General features: G+C 34.0%; 4 protein-coding genes across 4 annotated transcripts; 1 reads left to right on the plus strand and 3 right to left on the minus strand.

The window, feature by feature from the left end:
• Positions 1 to 172: 172 nt before the first annotated feature.
• Positions 173 to 1,664, minus strand: LOC21389610 (DNA damage-repair/toleration protein DRT102). The gene has a single exon (XM_010091962.2). It carries the CDS (start codon positions 1,523 to 1,525, stop codon positions 596 to 598), a length of 930 nt encoding a protein of 309 aa, XP_010090264.1. The 5' UTR covers positions 1,526 to 1,664; the 3' UTR covers positions 173 to 595.
• Positions 1,665 to 2,480: 816 nt separating this feature from the next.
• On the plus strand, positions 2,481 to 5,030 carry LOC21389611. Its single transcript, XM_024161548.1, has 8 exons — positions 2,481 to 2,490; positions 2,581 to 2,610; positions 3,319 to 3,396; positions 3,487 to 3,552; positions 3,625 to 3,707; positions 4,183 to 4,229; positions 4,551 to 4,629; positions 4,733 to 5,030. Exons 1-8 carry the CDS (start codon positions 2,481 to 2,483, stop codon positions 4,820 to 4,822), a joined length of 483 nt encoding a protein of 160 aa, XP_024017316.1. The 3' UTR covers positions 4,823 to 5,030.
• A 2,694-nt stretch (positions 5,031 to 7,724) lies between these two features.
• Positions 7,725 to 8,804, minus strand: LOC21389612. Its single transcript, XM_010091964.2, has one exon. It carries the CDS (start codon positions 8,802 to 8,804, stop codon positions 7,725 to 7,727), a length of 1,080 nt encoding a protein of 359 aa, XP_010090266.2.
• Positions 8,805 to 12,269: 3,465 nt separating this feature from the next.
• LOC21389613 lies at positions 12,270 to 12,665 on the minus strand. Its single transcript, XM_010091965.1, has one exon. It carries the CDS (start codon positions 12,663 to 12,665, stop codon positions 12,270 to 12,272), a length of 396 nt encoding a protein of 131 aa, XP_010090267.1.
• Between the last annotated feature and the right edge of the window lie 10,331 nt (positions 12,666 to 22,996).

The raw sequence follows: 22,996 nt of genomic DNA on the forward strand, positions 1-22,996 counted from the left end.
AAGATTTCTATAAAGTATAAGCATCAAAGTGAGTTATTCATGGACAAAGTTGCTTGGTAGTACATTATTGTTCATTACAGTCTTTACAGAGACCCATATGGTACTTTTCCATTGATATCACGTAAACCATCACAAAATGCTCAATCCACACACACCTTCACAAAAACCAGATAAAAAAAATAATAATAACTAAAACTACATTTCCACAAAAAGAAGCCAACTTTATTGAGCAAAGTTGCTTAATGATACATTCTTGCTCATTACAGAAACCCATATCACATTTTTTCCTTTCATATCCTATAAAGCATTACAAAATACTCAAGCCACAAACGTCTTCCGTGAAACCAGAGAGCAAAAAAACTACCTTCCCTCATTAAGAAGCCAATTACACTATACAGAGTGTGTTCTTATTAGACAAAGTTGCTCCATAGTACGTGTCGTCCATTACAGATACTCAGACCACATTTTTCCATTCAAATGTATAACCATTACATAATGCTCAACCATCAAACATCTTCCACAAAACCAGAGAAACGCAAAGCAAAGCACTACCTTTTTTTCCAACTTTTCAGCACATTTTTTTTATCTTGTTCTCTCACTTAGGCCCGTTCTCAGATTCCTTCTCAATAGCTTTCTTCGCCGTCTCAAGATCCTCGTCGAAGAACATGTCCCAATGGCCATCCCACTTGATGAAAAATTCAGTCTCCTCATGATACTGAACCCTATGCACGTCCCCAGCCGGCGTGAACAAGTAATCCCCAACAGTCAGATCGAACCTCTCCTTCTTGCTCAGGTTCCACACCGTCTTCTTCCCCTCGATCACCACCAGGTCATGCCCGAACGTATGGTGATGCGCCGGCTCCACGCTCCCGGCCTTGAACCTCACGAACGCCGACGTCGGAGTCTCTCTCACGATCTTCATCGATCCGCCGGGGATTATGTCGATCGGATTAAGCTCCCGATTCTTAATCAAACAGCAAATCGAGCACTTCGAGTCTTCGCTAGGGATTAGACCGCCGATCTTCGGCATCTCGGTCATGGAATTATCGAGGAAGGACTCGATCTCCTCCGGCCAGGGCTTGGATCCCGAGGCGGGGCAGGGGGACTTGAAGGGGGTGTTGAGCCAGGTGTCGAGAATTTCGATGGCGGACTGAGGAGGCGTGGACATGCCGGAGACTGCAAGGATGTTGGAGTTGTTGATTGAGCGGGCGTTAAGAGCTTCCGATGTGGAGAGGCAAGTAGCGGCGAACACGCCGGGGAACTTGTTCGCCATCATGCCGACGCCTACGCCAGTACCGCAGGCGACGAGGCCGCGTGTCTCGGCATGGCTGTTGGCGTCAGTGGCGGCGGATGAGACTCGGCGGCCGACCTCAGCGGCGACGGAGTAGTAGGAGGAGGTACCAAGGTCCTCGACCTCGATGTTGAGGGTTTTGAGGTGGGCGACGAGGGCGTCCTTGAGGTCGCAGCCGAACGAATCGGCGCCGGTTATGATCTTCAGCGGACGAGCTACGGCGGAATCGGCCATCGGCGTTGGCGGAGACGGCGAAGGTAAACGGGTTTGGAGTCGGAAGTTGAGTGAGTGAGTGTGTAGGTAGTGGAAGTGGAACTGTAAAAGAAGTCGGTTGGTGTGAGGAATCTTTTTAGCTTGAGATTGCTGCGGATAAGTTGCAACTTGTAACTTTGTTTGCGGTAACTGTAACATCAGAATTAGATGTATTGGGCCTAAGTAGAACGTTATTGGGCTTCTTATTATCGGCCCAAATTTAACTATAATCACGTCTGATGAAATAATGGCATATTAAAGTGTTTCATATGAAAAAGATAAAAGAGTAATGACATGGCAGTTACAGGACAGCAAATGTCGGGATTGTTTGAATGAAAAAATGAAAAATTTTTGTTTGGATAAGTATGAATTTTTATTTTTTATTTTAAATAAATATTTTTTTATTAGTATAATTATTTGATTAAAAATATTATAAATTAAGAATAAAAGGTGATAAAAATCTTAACAATGCACGATTATCCTTGTTGAATACTCAAGTTTCGTTTATTTAACCGATTTGAAACAGTTACATTTAATTTTTTTATTATAATAAAAAATTTTCACATAAAATCACATATCAATTCAAATTAAAAACTCGAATCAGCGAACTTAACGAGCCGTAAAACTACAACTAGAAGCTCCTTTGCTACACTTGCAACACAGGCCCAGGGTAATAACAAACTTAGGCCTCGTTCATTTCATCGATTTGAGTTTTCAGTTTTAAGTTTTTACAGTAAAAAATTCTCAATAAATATCACATCTAACTTTTTTTATTACAGTGAAAAGCTCTAAGAAAATGTCACATCTTAACTCGAATTGAAAACTTAAATCCGTAAATCGAACGAGATCTTAAATTTCGTCATTAGCTCATTCTCAACTTTATTTTGTTTTTTTTTTTCTGAATGTGGTTCTCAATTCGATTTTCTGTAGATTGCGCATGGAAGCCGGTGCTTATGTGGAGCTCCGGATAATAAAATTAAAAGAGAGACGCCTCAGGTTTTGAGAATTGCGGTTAGTGGGGTCACTGAGCTTCTTAGGCTCTTTTCTTCCTTCAACGAAACTGCCAGGTAGTTTATAGTTAATTCATATTTTTACTCGTATTTTGCTAAGTAGAGGAACCTTGCACATTTTCGCCTTGGTTTTCTGTTTTCGGATATGCAGTTTTATATCCTTTTGCTTTTGGCATCATTACCTTTCCTTTCCTTACTAATTTGCCTTTTTTATGCTTACAGTTATTTTTGTGATGGGATTCAATGGGATTTATACTTCCAAGTTTCGGGGAATTTTTTTTTTTTTTTTATACTTTCTTTTTCGAGTTTGAATACTTCGGTTGTATGGTATACGAGCGTATCTCTTTTCTCAATTTAGTTCCTGCAAAATGCATTCTAGATTATCATTAATTTGTAGAGCCTAATTATTATTTTGATGCAAAAACTAACACGTGGGTCATCCTAGTTTCTTCTTTAAATAGAGGGGGCCGTTTTTAGGATTTTTTAAGATTCTAAGTGGTGTGCAATTCTCTTTTACAATCTCCTTTGTCATAGTGAACTTCTGCTGCTATTGAAGATGGAGGTAGCTCTCACATTTCGTGTGTTCTTACTTTTCTTTTCTTCTGTGACTTTATTGTTTAGTAGAATCAGGATGTCTGTTTCTCAATAATTATTTCATTTATTGCATAAGTTACGTTTATTGATTACGCATTTCTTGTATGCAAGTTGCTTGCCTGTTATTGTATTGGTTTTGCTGATTGGACAGAGTGACCAAGAAAACGATAGTCGATTTTTCAGTTTCAAGTGTCGATGATGTTATCACGATACTCAAATCTGATTATCAGAATGCTTATTTTGTTACAGGTACGTTTTTCCATCTTTGAATTCTACAATATCTGCGCAGTTTTCATTCCTAATTATCTTATATGAGGTTAATACTTGTGTTGAGAATAGGGATTTTTTCCTCTGAAATTTATGCTGAGGACTGTATCTTTGAAGATCCAACTATTCGATTTCGAGGTAAGATGAGTTACAGTGGCTTTATTCTTCTGTATGTAAGAGGAATTCAGTAACTTCTACTGGTCTTTTCAGGTAAGGAATTGTATTCACGCAACTTGAAATTGCTTGTTCCTTTCTTTGACTCTCCATCTGTTGGATTGGAAAAAATTGAGAAGGTACTCATTCTCTTTCGATTGCACTAGAATTTAAGATTGTCAATAGACGATATGCTTTCAAATTAAGCACTTTGCTATCAAGACAACAAAGAAGCAGCTTGATTAGGTCCTGATCTTAACAAATGGAACTAAATCTAGTTAGTAGTTACTCATATAGAGTTTAAAGATACCTGATTTCACTTAGCTTGCTTTGCCCTGTTGTTGATCTCCTGCATTCACATAAAAAATACAAGGCAACCAGATCTTCCTACCATTCAGCTTCCTTTCTAGCAGCCCCTCAAATCAACTGTAGTCTGAGACAAAGTGAAAGAAAGAATGAATGTTCCGACGAAAAAGTTAACGAGGATCAGTGAAGTCTCATAACATGACTTTGAGCTGCACATTGTGTTAAATACGTGTTTAGACCACTTATGAATTTCTCATCATTGAAAAGTTCAATATCGTTGCGAATGCCTCGTAACACTTGCCTATGCAGGATATCACCGCTGAACCAAATTTTGTGGTGGCAACTTGGAAACTGAGGTGCTTGACTTCATCTACTTTCTATTTTGCTTTTACTGCAACAAGATTCTAGAAGTTAGCATTTCCCTATTGCATATGGAGATTGCTTCTAAGTTGATCTGTATAAGTAGTTAGACTAGGACGACCAAGAGCTTTGAGTCACTAATGGAGGTTTCAATTCTCCTTCTGGCCTATATTTATTTTTGTGAAAAGCAGGACTTTTCCACTGCACAGAAACCCGAAAGTTGGTTTCATGTTGCCTCTTTGCTTCGGTCTTAGGATAGTGCTACTGGAGCCTGCTATATTCCTTTTAACAAACGATCAACTTTGTCTGCTATGCAGGACATACCTAAAACTTCCATGGAGGCCTCTCATTTGCATCGACGGAAGTACGGTCTATGAATTAGATGACGAGTTTAGAGTAAGATAAAAAGCTTTGGACTTGTGCAATTTGGATAGTACTTGTACTAAAGGTGTGAAAGTGTTGTTATTAGCTACTGATTCATGTCGCCTGTTATACTCAGATTGTCAGGCATGCTGAGAGTTGGAGCGTTTCTGCACTTGAAGCAATTCGCCAGATATTCACGCCTAGTCTTGGAAGGCCTGATGAATGAAAGGGCCCCAAACCCAAATAAATGTCAATATTAGTTGTCAGGGATACAATAGCAATAACAAAAGGTTCTTTTGGAGTGATAAAATAGGAATGTCAAAATTCAAAACAGCCGTAGAAAAGTAAGTATATGTTAAGACATATCTCATGCAGAAATTTCTCTGTCATCATTGTTTGCCGGCCACTGGCCAGAATTAAATAAAAATAAGTTTGTGACCTCGCAAACAAGAATTTAAAAAAAAAAAAAAAAAAAAAAAAAAAAAAAATCTAAGGGAGATTGGATAATTAAACACAAGAACAGTCTCGACAGCTTGCCAGCCTAAATGACGCGTTTACTTTTGTTGTTATTTGGATGTCTCCTTAAAACAGTCAAAACATGGTTTAGTTAACAGCCAAATGTAGACTTTACAAGTCATTAAAGAGAACAAACACTAACCATTAGCATTTGTCGAGCGACTTTAGATAGTGTTTTCCATCGCATTTTTGTCGTTCAACGTATGTACCATATTACTTATTTGCTTCATTACCAAATATTAAGTCTCGTTCAGTTCGCAAATTCGAGTTTTCAATTCGAATTGAGATATGATTTTATGTTAGAGTTTTTCACTATATTTGTGAGAGCTTTTAACTGTAACAAAATAGAAATTGAAAACTCGAATCAGTGAAATGAATTGAGACTTAAACCTCGTTCACTTCGCGGATTCGAGTTTTTAATTCGAGCTGAGATATGATATTTTCTGAGAGCTTTTAACTGTAACAGAAAAAGTTAGATGTGACATTTTCTGAGAACTTTTAACTGTAAAAATCTATAACTGAAAATTTAAATTGGTAAAATAAACAAGACCTTAAAAAATAACGTATTCATATATTTATTTCATTTGCCATAATTGTGAAAAAGAAGAAAGCATACACATGTAATGATGATAGAAAGGATATAAATTCATCAAGGATGGGCACAAAAGAGGAGCTAAAAAGTGGGTAATGAGAGCTGGTTATGGGTTTGGTTCAGAAAGTGTAAGCTTTTATGTGAAAGGCTTATAGAGCCTATTTGAATATATGTGTCTAATTATAAGGTGATAGTTTATAGGGAATCCTATGCGGTTGGAGTGGTTACAACTGTGCGAGCGTGCATGGCTGTAATAATGCAACATTTTTTTTTTTTAGTTTTTCCTTTTTTGTTATATAAGTTTTGGTACAAAGTCATTAGGAATTGTGGTCACATGAATCTAGAAGCCTTTGATTTCAGGGTTTTATATGCAAAGACTAAAGACTCTGACTCGTGGTGGTTAAGTTATGAATGGAATTTGAAATTTATTCGTGTGGATTCATTGGAATTTGGTTGGAGGATTTAAACCAGGATTTGAATCACAATTTATGATTCATTATAATATTTTTTCTCATAAAAAATACACGTAAATCAAAAATAATTTTGATCTATGAACCAAACGTCTCCGGACCTTCAAGTACCTTGTGTGCTTTAGCAGAGTAGTTTTAACTACTTTCACAAGCCGAGGCTAATTGGCTAAATTGTTATTACACTCTATACGTTTCGGGAAAATATTTCTTTACCCCGAATGTTACGAAATCTTTCAAAACACTGCTACAAAGTCAATAATTGTGTTACATGCTGCAGCCGCTTTAGAATCATAATCTGTCGTATTTTCTTTTTCCCAATTTGTTGTTTTCACAGGAGTGACAACACGACAAAACTTGTTCAAAAATTACAAATTAGTTCATGAAAATAGCTAATTAAAAATTAGTTGAAGAAAATAGTTAAAAGTGACTTTTTCAGATTAACAACTTCCCTACTGGATTTAAGGAGGCTACCCACTTTATTTAATCTTTGGATTCATCATTCATGCAGCTCACTTCAGAAAAGAATGCATTTTAATTTCTTTCATGGGAAGCGGACGTAATAGAAGGAAAAGGCAATGTTTAATCACTTATTCTTATTACTATCATTCCAGAAATTAGAAAAAAAAAAAAAAAAAAAGGAGCTGTTACGTACATACGTATGGATTCTTTTTTAATATATTTCAGATGTTGGAAATGTAAATATTAGATAGATTTTATCATATATATATTTATTCTTGTTCATAAAGATTAGGAATTAACTATTTAAGCTATTAAATTTTGATTCACCAATGTAGTCTTGTCTGTTGTCGTCATTCATGATCGCTTTTAAGTTTCAACAACTTCTTTGATTACTTTATCAAAGTGCCTTTGAAACTAGCTAATTAACGTGTTAGATATATCAAAACGACATTAACAAAAGAAAAAGAGTTTTGTCCGTGGTTAATTTATTCGAAATTTCACAAGATTAATTCAAATACAATGCCCAGCTCATGATGTCGTTTTGGGCGCCCCTGGTATTCTTCATATCCAAATCAAAAAAGCTGTAAAAGAACCCCACCTTAGGTTGGCACTCACTAAAAAAGCACAACAAATATATGTTCCAACACGTTAATCGGGCAAACTCGTTGTTCATATTTTACAAACTTTCTTCTCCTCATTTATTTATTTCCAAAACTAAAAAAAGAAACGCGCTAGCTATAGATTAATTAATAAATGTGTAGTAAAACTAAAATTGAAACCTCTGATCCTCAAATGATGAAGCTGCAAAAAGTATATATGTTTGAACTGCAAAAAGCATTTCGTCAAATTATTATAAATTTACAGCATGCAAATATTGCAGCCCAGCAACAAAATAAAGAATACCTCGATCGTTTTTCAAAATAATGAATTAATCACCATTTTGTCATATAAGAATTACTACTAAAAACAATCTAATTATAATCTCTCATATATATGATCTCAAACGACTCTTTTTTTTTTCTGGTTTTTTTTTTTTTTCAATCTTTTCTCCAAGCGTAAAGCAACAAAGAGAACCCTGGTTTTTTTTTTTTTCAATCTTTTCTCCAAGCGTAAAGCAACAAAGAGAACCCTCCATTACTACCAGAAGACCTAGTTGACGAAGAACACGAACTCCTCGACCCTCCATCGCTGCTCTCCTCTGCCCATTGCAGAACACTACTCGAGCACGAAGGCGAATACGACATCGTATTCAAAAACGACGGCATTGACGACGTCGTATTGTTATTATTACTACAATGATAATTATTTCCATTACTACCGGCCACCGGCGATGACAAGCTCTTCCTCAACAGCCTCTTCTCCGGTCCCACCATCTCCGGCCAAACCCCGCCATCACCGACTTGGAACACAAAAACTCCATGCCCATTTCCGTTAGCATTGTTGCCGTTATTACCGTTAATCCAGTTGAAAACATCCCAAAAGAACTCAACTTCGACCCCACCAACGAAGATCTTCTCGTTCCCTCTGAACTTCCACGCCAGCCTCTTCACCACAAGGCTCAACTCTCCGTCGACTCTGACTTTCAACGTCCCGCCATTGCACTCTATTCCGATCTCATGCTTGGACCCCAAAAACACCGCCCGGGACTCGTAATTCCTGCGTCCAAACACGTGCTCTCGCCGCGAAAGCAGCGTCGGTTTTGGTACGTCGTCGCCGTCGTCGACGGCCAACCCGGATCGCTGAGTCAACTCGCCGAGAAGGCCGTCGTCTCCTAGGAAGAACTGAAGCTTGGAGTTGCAGGCGATGGCGAGGTAGAACCGGGACTCAGGCTCAGCCGAGTTTGCGAACTCGGCGCGAGTGAAGTCCCAGAAGAGCTTGATCTTCCGGTAGTGATACTGGTGGGTTAAGTAGATGGATTTGGAGGTGGGTTTGGGTCTGAAGAATGAGAAAGTCGATGGAATGAGAGAAACCGTGAAGGAAAAAGAGTCTGGTGCGGAGATGGTGAGAGTGTGGGAGAAGAGGGATTTGGACCATGTGAGAGTTAGATATGTTGGGGAGTTGCAGAGCTGAGTTTGGTATATGGATGTTATCAGGTTTTGATGAGGCGCTGCAGCTTCAGAATTACTGGGCGATGTGTGGGTGTTTGGTTGGCTGAAACATGCTGGGATCATTGTTTCCAACATTTTTTTTTATGATTTTTTTGGTAACTTTGTAGTAGTACTGCTCAAAAGTAGTAGTATCTCAATTAGTATGAAATTCAATTCATCGGCTTTGAGTTGTTTGATGGTGGAGGTGAGGGAGTTGCTTCAGGGGATTTTGGGCAGTGGGGTTGGAGATGAATTGTGGTGTGGGAGAGAAAAGGCGGTCCTTTGGATCTTAAATGATGGGTTTTTTTAGTATTATTTTATTTGTTTATTAAGGAAAAAAAAAAACAAGAGAGAGAGAGAGAGATTTCATCGTCATAATCATCAGCACCAGTGGGTAAAGTAAAGCCTTATAAACGCAGAGTTCAATCATGTTGGGGTTCCTCAATTTGCGCCTTTGACAGTGTGTTTTTCTAATAATCTATCTCCATCTCTCTCTTTCTTCTAATTGGGAGTGAGCTGTGCTGCACTGGGGGGTTCTAGGTAGGTTAACATCACAGGTGACTTTAGATTTTTTATGCTTTAAAAAGGGAAGTCCTTTTAAAAAAAAAAAAAAAATTCTTTTGTGTCATCTTTGGGGTTGGAGATGGGGCCTTCGGGAAAGGCGTGGACCAACAACTTTTGTTTTTTTTGCTGAGAGCTTAATTCAGTTTGTCATCTAGTGAAATTCATTTTGAGAATGAATTCAAATGTGAACTACTATTCATCAGGGAAAAAAATCATCAAAGGGTATTTTTAGAGGGAAACTTTTATGGTGTAGGGAGAAAATTTTCCGACACCGTATCGGAGATACGATGATAACTTATGAATTTCATCTTGAAACTTTCAAACTTTAAGGGGTTGTTTGGTTGGGGGATTTATTTTTTGATTTGAATTATGGTTCGTGGTTCACTATAGTATTTTCTCTCATAAAAAATACACGTAAAAGATTTATTTTTTGATTTGAATTATAGTTCGTGGTTCGCTATAGTATTTTCTCTCATAAAAAATACACGTAAATTAAAAATAATTCTAATAACATGATTCTAATCTATTAACTAAACATCTCTTATATTAGAGTTCGTAAATTAACGATAGACTTGTGAATTTAAAAAATATATATAATAATTTGTAAATTTTACGTTAAAATTTATAAATTTTGAATTTTTAAGTTATAAAAATTAAATTTATGAACTGATACGGTGCCGTGAAGAGACCCTTTTTAACGTCATTTGGTGAATGTTGGAATGGGATAGCAACAAGGAACCGTGTATGGAATGTATAAAAAATGACAAAGCATGACATGTTCGTATAAATTTTTTTTTTTCATTTAAATAATAACAGTAACCGATTAGTCTTTTGGCTGAATTTTCAACGGCTAATCATTTTTTCCCCCCATTTCTTTTCCCTTCATACAAGTTAATAAGTTGGTAGAATACATGTTACATTTCTTCTTTCATTTATCAAAAAGTAAATATATCGTAATATCTCGAGAAAATGCTGGCAGATGCTGATTTTCATCATGATCATTTCCTTTTAACGGTCCACATATGTCAGAAAAATTTAATCCATACACCATATATATTATCATGAAATATAACCAGTGTAGTGTAGCCAATAAGCCTTTCACAACACGAAGTTACTACCAATAGTTTAAGCAACTAGAGGCTCATTTTCCGCAACAATGCTTTGCGAAATATGAATCTTTGGAAGGGAAGATCATATCAACAGTTTTAACAATTGACAATTACAGCCGTTTTATAGAGACAAAGGTTTCTTGGGTTGCTTGATCATGCTCACTGAGCACATTGCCAACAAATCTTAACTCCTCTTTTATTTTACCGATTTGAATTTAAAATTTGAGTTTTGTTACAATAAATAACTCTAAAAAACAGTCACATCTAACTTTTTTATTACAATAAAAAAATTCTCACATAAAATTATATCTCAACTCGAATCAACGAATTAAACAGACCCTCAATCATTTTATGATTATTTATTGCAAGTGCAAACACCGTTCCACATTCTGTGAACACCAACTCTACTCTTTCATATACAATTATACCACATTGCTGTATAGTATTAAAATAATGTTAGAAACACCCATTATAATCTCAATTTTAATATCAACTCTTCAATACGTGGCCTTCATTTACTATAGTCATAAAGTGTTTAAAAGATTGTCTCGTCAATAAATTACACCTATCAAAATTAAATAAAACTAAAGAGTTTTACAAAAGTTAAAGATTACAGTTGATGTTCTTATATATTTATAGTATTATGTCCGCTTTAACTTTATTGTTACCATTAGGCCTCGTTTGGCACACCAGATATGTACTAAGCTTAGGATAAATAATCCTAGGATTTAACAAAATCTCATACAATCATAGCCAATCCAATCCTAATGTTCTAGTCCTATTCGGTCACGTACCAAATAGGGCCTTACGTATTTGGTAGGATTATTCATAGTATTACGTTCCCTTTATCATTATTGTTACTATTAGCATATTGTGTGGGGTTAGAGTAATCGCTTCTCGTACGAAGAAATCATAGGCGGTAGGATTATCAACGAACATTTGAAGGAAGGGAACCTAAGGATGGTAATTTGTGTTAGTGAGTTGTATTTGTGTTAACTTGTTTATTAATCGTGTCAAAAAATATCAACCAAAATATGACTTGTTTATTAAACATGTCAAAAATATCAACTTAAACACGACATATTTATTAATCGTGTTAATCATGTCAACCGGCATAACTCGTTTAAATTAATATATTGAATAAATAACTAATATAATAATGACTTATTTAACACGGTCAAGATATGCTTAATATGTTTATTAGTCAATTTATCTTTTTATTTAAGAAAAATAAATGAATTTTACTTATGTATTTTAATATGTCATATAAACTTTCATATTATATTATATATAATTAAATTACAGATGACACATATAGTTAATCGTGTTAATTCGTATCACTTCGCGTTAAGTGGTCAATCATAACTCAACTTATTTATTAATCGTGTTAATCGTGTCAACATGATTATTACCTAAACTCATTTATAATAAACCTAAACTCACTAATTTTATGTGAATTTCGAGTTATATCTTCGTATCGCGATCCAAATTGTAAGCCCATCCCTTTATTAACGTCCAAGGCTGGGCTAGTCAGTGTTCTAACATCTATCTATCACCTATGTACTATATCGTATAATCGTATAATGTACTTGCGTAGGTAAATATGTAAAGTCATAAACAGGCACGCAAGCGTAAAAATTAAAATCTCCATGAAAATTGCCTAGGAAAAAACAAAGGACATGGACAAAATACATATCCACGGAATGTGTACGATGAATGCTTCAACGGTATAATAAATCAAACAGAAGATTTTCCAACTCCAAAACCTTGTTCATCATGCCAATTTGGCCATTACAAAACAAGTCATAAAACCACAATATTCTTTCACTTTTCGATATCAGACTCATCGTACAATAAATCTTCCCCCAAATTCCGTTCAGATTCTCTCCAATTCATGCTCAACGGCCCTCATGAGAAAGCTATCGCGATCAATGGCGAGCTGAACAGGCAAATCCCCAATCCCCCGCGCCATCGCGAGCACCATTTCCTTCGACAGCGACTTGAACTCCTGGCGATCGATCGCGCCGTTCTGGTCCGAATCGAACCTCCGGAATATTTCGTCGAACAGATTGTCGGCGACCTCCTTCCGCGGGTCCGACACGGATCCGAGCGGCAGAACCCGACCGAACCCCACGCGAAGCTCCTCGCGCGACAGCGCTCCGTCGCCGTCGGCGTCGAGCATCGCGAAGCTTTGCCCAATGCAGCCATCGAAGGTTTCTTCGTCTTCGATGAACTGCGTCACCGTCGAGTTGTTGAGGATCGCCAATCTCATTCTGAAGCAGAAGAAAATGGGTTTTGTTTTTTTGGTTAATTAGGTTTCTGCTGATTAGCGGCTTGTATTTGTGCTAATTAGGTCTAAATTTAGGGGTTTGTTATGGTTGTTATCTGAGGAACCTTCATTACAGCGAGCGGGGTTTCGGCCATTACAGCTCTGCAATGTCGTATGGTTTTGGGCTTGTTCGTAACCGATCACCGATGCAAAGAGCCCACATAAAAATTTGGGTGATGGGCATGTTTTTTTGTTTAAAAAACTCAAAAAAATACTAACTCGAGTTCTAACTTTATTTAAGTTCACGTTCTTTTAAGTTTTAACTTTATTCAATTTTACTCAATTTTATTTAAGTTACAACTTCAACTCAAGTTATAATTCAAATTCAACTCAAAATTACATTCAAGTTACATTCCAAAAGAACAACCCCAAAACATATGGCCGAATAACAACGGTAGAGTTGAAATATGGGTTAGGTTTGAGAATATCTCATACATGATCTAATTGTATAATGATATTTAAATAAAATTGTATAATAATATTTAAATAAAATATTATGTAATTACGTTTACATTTTTTTTTGACGTAATTTAGATATTGCTCTACTTTTTCTTTTTTCACGATTGATGGGATATCTGTTTTAAAAAATTCAAATCCTAAAAATATTGGCCTCGTTCACTTTGTGGATTCGAGTTTTCAATTCAAGCTGAGATGTGACATTTTTTGAGAGCTTTTCACTGTAATAGAAAAAGCTAGATGTGACATTTTTTGAGAACTTTTTACTGTAAAAACCTAAAACTAAAAACTCGAATCGGTAAAATGAACGAGTCATGTAATTGTTGTTATGCTCTACTTTTTGTCTACAATTTGTGAGATATCTATCCGTTTTAAAAAATTCAAATCCCAAAAATAAAGTAATTGATGTAGCAACAACATTATTGTAAGCATTTCACCATATGATCATCATTTTTTTTTTAATTGATTTTGTTATTTCATTCAAACATGTTGTACGAGAAGCACAAACTTTTGATGTTTTATAATTGATATTAAGATGAGTTGTTTTATTACATTATTTTAATAATGTTCTATTTTAATGATATGTTAGTACCTTAATAATGTTATATTACATTATAATTGATATTACATTATATTAAATGATGTTCTATTTTATAATTGATATTAGAATGGGTTGTTCTATCACATTATAATTGATATTGTTTTATATTAATTAATGATGTTCTAATAGAATGAGTTGTTCTATTACATTATAATTGATATTACATTATATTAATGATGTTCTATTTTAATGATATGTTCTATTAGGATGGGTTGTGCTTGAAGAGAAAAATATGACAGTTAGTTATAAACAAAAAATGCCCAGCAAAATAAATGGAAGGGGATATTTGGGACGTCAAAAAATGTAATATTTTAAAAAAGCTATATACGTGATATTTGAAAAAGTAAGCAACATTTTAATTTAACTCTGAAGACAGTCTCATCTTGTGATTTTTACTAAAAATTTGGGTTCAGACTGGGCTCGGTTTAAATCAGCAGAGCCCAATGTCATAATTTCTTCACAAAATGTCGTTTGATAGTTGATACTCTCGGTTATGGATTTACAGAATTAGGATTCGTTTGGTTTGAGGATTCGTTCTCTGATTTGAATTATAGTTTATAGTTTGTTATAGTATTTTTTTTCACAAAAAATACACATAAATAAAAAATAATTCTAATCTCATAATTCTAATTCATAAACTAAACGAACTCTTAATTACAATTTCACTCAACTTCTTTACACTCCCAAAAATGTACTATAAGTTTGCGTGTTGGAAACGTAGAGAAGAAATTCCAAAAGGATTTGCCGTACTTTTATTTAAACGTCACACGAAAACAGCTGTATTTTCGTGATTCCTTCGATTTAACACTCAAACGCTTCTTTGATTTGTTTGAATATATGTATATATAATTATTGGTGGTCAAAATACATTAACGAATTTTAAAATAAATTAATACGATTTGCAGCGATATAAATACAACAAAATGAAGTTAAATGTAATAAAAATAAGAATACATGAAGATTTATGGTGGTTCACTCTCAATTTAAGAACTACATCCAATGTGAGGAGGATGAGAGAATTCACTAATTTGAGAAGAGATTACACGCTTTTTCATAAGTGTGAGATTTCAGAAAATTTCTAGTCTATAATCCTCTAAATTTGAGATATTTTCCTTATCTTTTGATATAGTTTCTCAAAAGATAGAGATTACAATCAATTAGTGCGGTTTTATATTTAAATTTCACATTTAAAATACAAATTTTGATTTATGGAGCAAATCTAGTGGATTCATTATCTTTCTATAGCCTCGACTTCGTAAGAGTCTTCGCCCTAAGTGTAGCATGAAGCCTCATCTCTTTACATACTTCTTGGAGTTTTATGAAGTCTCGACTCCTTAAACATTTGGTATTACGAAGCCTCAACTCCTTATATACTTTCTTGATCTTGAGAAGCCTCAACTCCGTGAGGATTGGACAAAACCTCTTCTCCCTAAGCACAGCTTGAAGCCTCATCCCCTTAAACATTCTTAAAGTTTTTTGAAGGGTCGACCTCCTGTCGTTATTGCTTAATGTTGATGACGCAGAAACTAATGTTGAGTTATCCTTGTGCTCTTAATAAGTTTTTTAATGACATTAAACCTTCTTAGGTCTATATTTTTACCCTACAACAATAATTAATTCATTTTGTTGAAATATCTATTTGGAAGAGTTATAATTTGTTGTATAAACATATTTATAGGAGTGATATATTACACGAATTGTCCTGAATTGGTCAATAACCCGAGTGATGGGTTAGTTTGATAGAGACAAAGGACCTTATAGAGAGCTTGAGAAGGATGAGGTAGAAGAAGAGGCCGGCGGTTTCATTAATCTGACAAAATATTACCTGTCGTTTATCAAAATCATTTCAATCATTTTTAAGCCTAGCTTCTCATTTATGTCAATTTTATGACATGTATATACTGGAAGCGTTTTTCCGAGTCAAATAAACAGTAAAAAACATGAACACCTATCAAATATGGTATTCCGTATTTGACTTTTGTTATTACTACTATTGAGTATTGTCATTGTTGTTATTATTATGAGAGGCTAATTAATAATAATAAAGAGATTTTTTGATACGTTTGACGCATCAATATGTTAAATTTTTTTAACTGTTTAATCTGTAATTTTTTTTTTATTTTTACGTGATTTTATATAAATCTGACGGTCAGAAAACTTGACTTACCATAACCCAATAAACTTTTTAAAATGTTTGGTTATTTGACGGTGTCCCAGTAAACTTTTTAAAATGTTTGGTTATTTGACGGTGTCCCAGTAAACTTTTTAAAATGTTTGGTTATTTGAGGGTTTTATGCTCGGTAGTATCCCTTAGTGAATGACCTAACTCGATTCAGTGTACTTTTATTAGCTACAAACAGGTCGAAGTTTATTCAATTAATGTGTGTATATATATATAAGATTATAAGTTGAAGAAGAAGTGCATAGGATGCCACATATACAGCCACGAATATGCATGTGTGTGCATGTGGAGTTGTGTCTTATTGTCATCACTACTATGTCCTAACCTTCCCACACAAATCATCAACTGATGCCCGATTCACACACAATGTTCAAGTAACTTTCGTACAACGTTGGGACATGATCGGGGAGGACACAATATCACATTCACAAGGTCCAAAATTTTGTGTGTGTGTGTGTATATTATATATGTAGGTGTGTGTATATATATATATATATATATTTCCTATTTCGTAAGTATGTATACATTTGCGGTAGCCCAAGTACCAAACATATTCATTTGCTGTCTTTTGATCGGTTAATTATTTTACACATTTATGACAACATGTTTGGCTTAATTTTGGTCAATCTCTTAGTATATAGAAGTAATAAGCATCATATCTAAGAGTATCCTACGTTTAGTCTCCATCTTAGAGGATTTATAACAAGAAAAAATCCAGCTAGCAATATAGATGCTGAAAGAGAATCAAATTCGAGGCTGGTATATATAAAGAATTTAAATATAAGACACAGTTCTTTGCTTACTTTTAGTTTTTTAAGCGTTACTGATTATCATGTTAATGTAAATGTCTACATGATGGTATCAATATTCTCAAAGCATACATAATAAAATTATACACATCAAGAATAATAATGTAATATATAGAAATTAGAAGAAGATTGAAAATTAGTCAAAATAGATATGGTTGGAGATATCATTAAGGGCCAAAACGATTGGTCATTCCGTCTCTAATTAACTATATGTGAATGACCCTTCAAGAGCAGAATATTAATTGAAGAAGACAATTAATTAAGAAGGACGTCAATTTCTCTTCTGTTGCTGATCTACCAAAATATATTGGTTGATGGTAAAAAAAAAAAATTGATTAAATTAAAGTCTACATGAATATACGCAAACTAAATTAAAAGAAAACATTTCAATCTATGCTTCTTATTATAATCAACATACAAAAAACAATGCTCCCATTCGCTAATTAATAACATTTATGAAACCAGTTATGTCATTTTTGTTATCCGTTTTTTTTTAATTATTTTTTTTCAAGTACGGCAAGCACGTTTAATGCGATTTGGAATATTATTAAGTTTGACCAGTTAAAATAAGTTGATAAGTAAATCTAGTTCTTAACCTAATGCGAACGTTGTTCGGTATTTACTTTTGGTTTAATCTATGTGACATGTCCAAACATGAATTAATCCACTTATAATTAATAATATCACCCTCTAATTAAGACAGATTCTCCGTTGTTTAATCATATATTCAAGGAATACAATATAAACCTAAAGTCTCTTGCAATTTGGAGCATCCCAAGAACTTTGTTTGGCTTTTGGCTTTAAATTTGGAATCACCCTTTTGGCCTTTTGTATGTTTTTTGACTCTTCTTTGTACGGCATCGAGGAGAATAAAAAACGACTAGTCAAACGAGGAAAATTTTTGGTAACGAAAAGAAACTTTTACATCAATTGTTGATCAGGACAATCTTTTCGTATTAATTAATATTAGGGAGAAAAGGTCATTAAACTAATCTAAAGCTGGAATAAAGAAAGTGTCTACGTGACAGTGAAAGAAAACGCAAATAGTCTTAATGCAGAAATTATGTGCTTTAAAATAACCATTAGAATTTTAATAATATCAATCCGAGAATCGTATCTTATGAAAGGTTCTATGTCTCAATCCACTCCATGAAAAGGAATGGTGCCTAATTTTCCACTACCATTTATCCTAAAGCTCAAATATTTAGCAAACTAAATATTTATTTTAGTCTCGTGACGGGTAAATTTCCTTGTCTTTTTTATATAATTAAAACTTAGCACCAATGGGGTTTATGAGATGAGAAAGGAAAAGGTGTGAAAAGGATAAAAAACTAATTAACTTGCGTCGAATCGGCCAAAATTTTAGAACAATCTTTTGACTTTGCAAAGCATATAAATTCTGACTTTTAATCTAAATGAGAATCCTGTAACGCGGTATGAAAAATTATCTTGTCAATAGTGCTATGTTTTAAACCGTATATCAAATTTTGTTTATTTTATATACTTTTTCATTACGATATGATTTTAATTAAAGCTAACATTAAATAAATGCGCTATCAATCTAAGAGCTTATTCTTTTAGAGTTTAACTTGAGTATAATTCTTGAGTTAAATTTAAGTTATAACTTGAGTTGAACTTGTAACTTGAGTTTATATTTAGTTGTGTATATTTGAGTTATGGTTTGAGATAAGAATCTTTTTGAGTGAGTCAAAACTTAAATTTGTATTTAGATAGTATTTTAATAAAAACTCAATGCTGATGAAAAATTTTAATATAGTATATGGGTCGGGTTTTATTCGTCTTTTAGTTGTCAACGCATAGAAAAAAAATCATCTCAATCAGAATTAAAACGAAAAAGTTATAGCATTTTTAAGAATATAAAAAATATTGTTCATTAATTTGAGTTCGAGTTTCTGAACTCGAGTTGAAGGGGAAACTTGAACTCGAGTTTTAATCATAAACTCGAGTTTGAACTCGAGTTTAAACTTAAAAGAATATGAACTCGAATAAAATTGTAATTCAAGTTACTTTTTTTTTGAGTTTTTCACTCAAAAGAACAAGTTATAAATATCTTATTGTAAAAAGGCTCTTCCAAAAAAAGATCAAAAAAAAAAAAAGAACAAATGGGCATGTATAACAAGTTTTTGGCCCGTCAATTTTAGCTTTACGTATAATATATATTGCACACTCAATTGTAAATCAATTTTTTTTTAATTTAATTAGTACTCACTCGCTGAAAATGCTATACTCGTGTCAACCTTCAATTCCCAAATTAAAAAGCTGCGAAGTGGACCTCCATAATATTGTTCTATAAACACCGTCTCCTAACCCCTTGCTAATTCATTATTAAAAGAGCCACTAAAACTAAAAATGCTTTCCCATGCAAAACTTTTGACAAAGTCATATAAATCGGACCCCTTCATGAGTAGTGACTACTGGCTGCTGCTCGATCAACAGATAAGCTTATACATATACATATATATATATATATATATATATTCATCTTTATCATCATCTCCGCATATGTATTATACATATTCAAAAGGTAATCTTTAATTTGGGACCCAATTCCAGACAATCCTGATAAAAGCTGTCTATTAAGTGCAAGAACTTGAGGATGCAGTACTGATAATACGTGTACGTGGTGGTACATCAAAGTGTACCCTAACCGCCATGCCCAACATGTGGCCATCTGTTCGTTACTTCATTTTGTTGGTACTTTAGGAGCATATGATTCTGATATTATATATGAATTAATGGTGGATCATTATTTATTCCCACCTTTTTTCTTCTTAGTAATTACTTTCTCTCTCTTTTTTTTTTTGTTTTTTGTTTGAGAAAGCAAATTGAAGCATATAATATTGTGGATTCAATAATGTCATAATTATGTATAATTGGTTGTACGAAAGTTGAAGTTTAGTAGGACAAGAAAATGGAGCGAAATGTATTATCTCAAAAGCGTGTTTGGGTAAAATTACACCAAGTAAATAATACATGAGAGTTTTGTATATATGTTGGTCTATGTATACATATTAGTTTTGAAAACTGTGTGGGACCAAACCGAAAGCTCTTCTTCTAACCAATCACGTGCTATTTGGTGGTCACCCCATGAGAGTGGTCGATTTATTCTTCAATCTAAATGACTAATATGCCCTTGAAATTAGAGTATTGTATTGTTTATTGAAATTTATGAGGCTTTTTTGGTAACATTTCAGTTAATCCTAATAATGCCTTGGGCCTCCAAGTATCAAAGTACTGAAGCATCTCTTAAAATGATAGAGCATCGTTTGTCAAGAAATCCCCTAATCTCCAACAAAAAAAAAAAAAAAGAAGAAGAAGAAAGAAAATTTGTCTGTTATATTAGACAAACAACGATAGTGGTCGAACTTCGGGTCGGCAGGCTTGCCCGAGGCCTGACTTTTTTAGGCTCGGCGGGCAGGGACCTATGGCTGCATGTCCATGCACTAGGGCGGGCTCGGGCTCGGATTGTCCGAGAAACAACACCATGGCAGAAGCCCGCCACCGATTTGCCCGTCCCAATCGTCGACTGCCGATTTTTTTGTTTTCCCTCCGGGCCAAATTTGAATCTGAATACCCGAAGCCTACCTAACGGCTAGTTTTTTCAAATTTTTTGCCCGACCCACCACCTGAGAGCCCAACCTCCAACGGCTTTTTTTTTTACTGTTGTCTGATTTTCGGCTCGAACCCAACCCGCAAATTTTGAAAGTATATGTTGGATCCAAATTTTGGGGGAAAAATTATTTTTTTAACCTAAAAATTTCCCTATAAATTTCACCGGCAAGTCAAGAATTTCCAAACCTGCGCACCCTGATTAAAAAGCTTATGTTATTAATTAGTAAAGCTATAACTTATTTCAAAAGAAAGCGCTAACCTTAGTGTCCATATATTGTCGCGGGAAAAAGGCGCTCAGATGCACTTACAGTCTTATTATTGTATCCTACCAGGAGGACTCGAGGGGCCTTTCGGCGCCAGAGCCATAGCAAGACCATAGCACTCTTCCAGAGTTTTCTTTCAATCTTATCTAACCATTGATAAGATCTAGACCAAATACGAGATGACACGACATCGAAAGTCAACCTGACCGCTTTCTCTCCGAAAGGAATCGGAGATACTTTCTGGCGGACGAGGTCATAGCACCGGGACATCAGAATGGATCGATGAATTTAATAGATAAACATTTAATTTTAAAGACGATCATTCAGCTTCAAATTAAATTATAATTTGTAAATATGTATTTACTTTCAACATTGTAATTGTATATTTAGACTTTGTAAGTTTGTAAAATTTGTAATTTAAATATAAGACACAGTTCTTTGCTTACTTTTAGTTTTTTAAGCGTTACTGATTATCATGTTAATGTAAATATCTACATGATGGTATCAATATTCTCAAAGCATACATAATAAAATTATACACATCAAGAATAATAATGTAATATATAGAAATTAGAAGAAGATTGAAAATTAGTCAAAATAGATATGGTTGGAGATATCATTAATGGCCAAAACGATTGGTCATTCCGTCTCTAATTAACTATATGTGAATGACCCTTCAAGAGCAGAATATTAATTGAAGAAGACAATTAATTAAGAAGGACGTCAATTTCTCTTCTGTTGCTGATCTACCAAAATATATTGGTTGATGGTAAAAAAAAAAAATTGATTAAATTAAATTAAACATGAATATACGCAAACTAAATTAAAAGAAAACATTTCAATCTATGCTTCTTATTATAATCAACATACAATACACAATGCTCCCATTCGCTAATTAATAACATTTATGAAACCAGTTATGTCATTTTTGTTATCCGTTTTTTTTTAATTATTTTTTTTCAAGTACGGCAAGCACGTTTAATGCGATTTGGAATATTATTAAGTTTGACCAGTTAAAATAAGTTGATAAGTAAATCTAGTTCTTAACCTAATGCGAACGTTGTTCGGTATTTACTTTTGGTTTAATCTATGTGACATGTCCAAACATGAATTAATCCACTTATAATTAATAATATCACCCTCTAATTAAGACAGATTCTCCGTTGTTTAATCATATATTCAAGGAATACAATATAAACCTAAAGTCTCTTGCAATTTGGAGCATCCCAAGAACTTTGTTTGGCTTTTGGCTTTAAATTTGGAATCACCCTTTTGGCCTTTTGTATGTTTTTTGACTCTTCTTTGTACGGCATCGAGGAGAATAAAAAACGACTAGTCAAACGAGGAAAATTTTTGGTAACGAAAAGAAACTTTTACATCAATTGTTGATCAGGACAATCTTTTCGTATTAATTAATATTAGGGAGAAAAGGTCATTAAACTAATCTAAAGCTGGAATAAAGAAAGTGTCTACGTGACAGTGAAAGAAAACGCAAATAGTCTTAATGCAGAAATTATGTGCTTTAAAATAACCATTAGAATTTTAATAATATCAATCCGAGAATCGTATCTTATGAAAGGTTCTATGTCTCAATCCACTCCATGAAAAGGAATGGTGCCTAATTTTCCACTACCATTTATCCTAAAGCTCAAATATTTAGCAAACTAAATATTTATTTTAGTCTCGTGACGGGTAAATTTCCTTGTCTTTTTTATATAATTAAAACTTAGCACCAATGGGGTTTATGAGATGAGAAAGGAAAAGGTGTGAAAAGGATAAAAAACTAATTAACTTGCGTCGAATCGGCCAAAATTTTAGAACAATCTTTTGACTTTGCAAAGCATATAAATTCTGACTTTTAATCTAAATGAGAATCCTGTAACGCGGTATGAAAAATTATCTTGTCAATAGTGCTATGTTTTAAACCGTATATCAAATTTTGTTTATTTTATATACTTTTTCATTACGATATGATTTTAATTAAAGCTAACATTAAATAAATGCGCTATCAATCTAAGAGCTTATTCTTTTAGAGTTTAACTTGAGTATAATTCTTGAGTTAAATTTAAGTTATAACTTGAGTTGAACTTGTAACTTGAGTTTATATTTAGTTGTGTATATTTGAGTTATGGTTTGAGATAAGAATCTTTTTGAGTGAGTCAAAACTTAAATTTGTATTTAGATAGTATTTTAATAAAAACTCAATGCTGATGAAAAATTTTAATATAGTATATGGGTCGGGTTTTATTCGTCTTTTAGTTGTCAACGCATAGAAAAAAAATCATCTCAATCAGAATTAAAACGAAAAAGTTATAGCATTTTTAAGAATA

Source organism: Morus notabilis, unplaced genomic scaffold, assembly GCF_000414095.1.
Source record: "Morus notabilis unplaced genomic scaffold, ASM41409v2 Scaffold2202, whole genome shotgun sequence".
Taxonomy (NCBI): domain Eukaryota; kingdom Viridiplantae; phylum Streptophyta; class Magnoliopsida; order Rosales; family Moraceae; genus Morus; species Morus notabilis.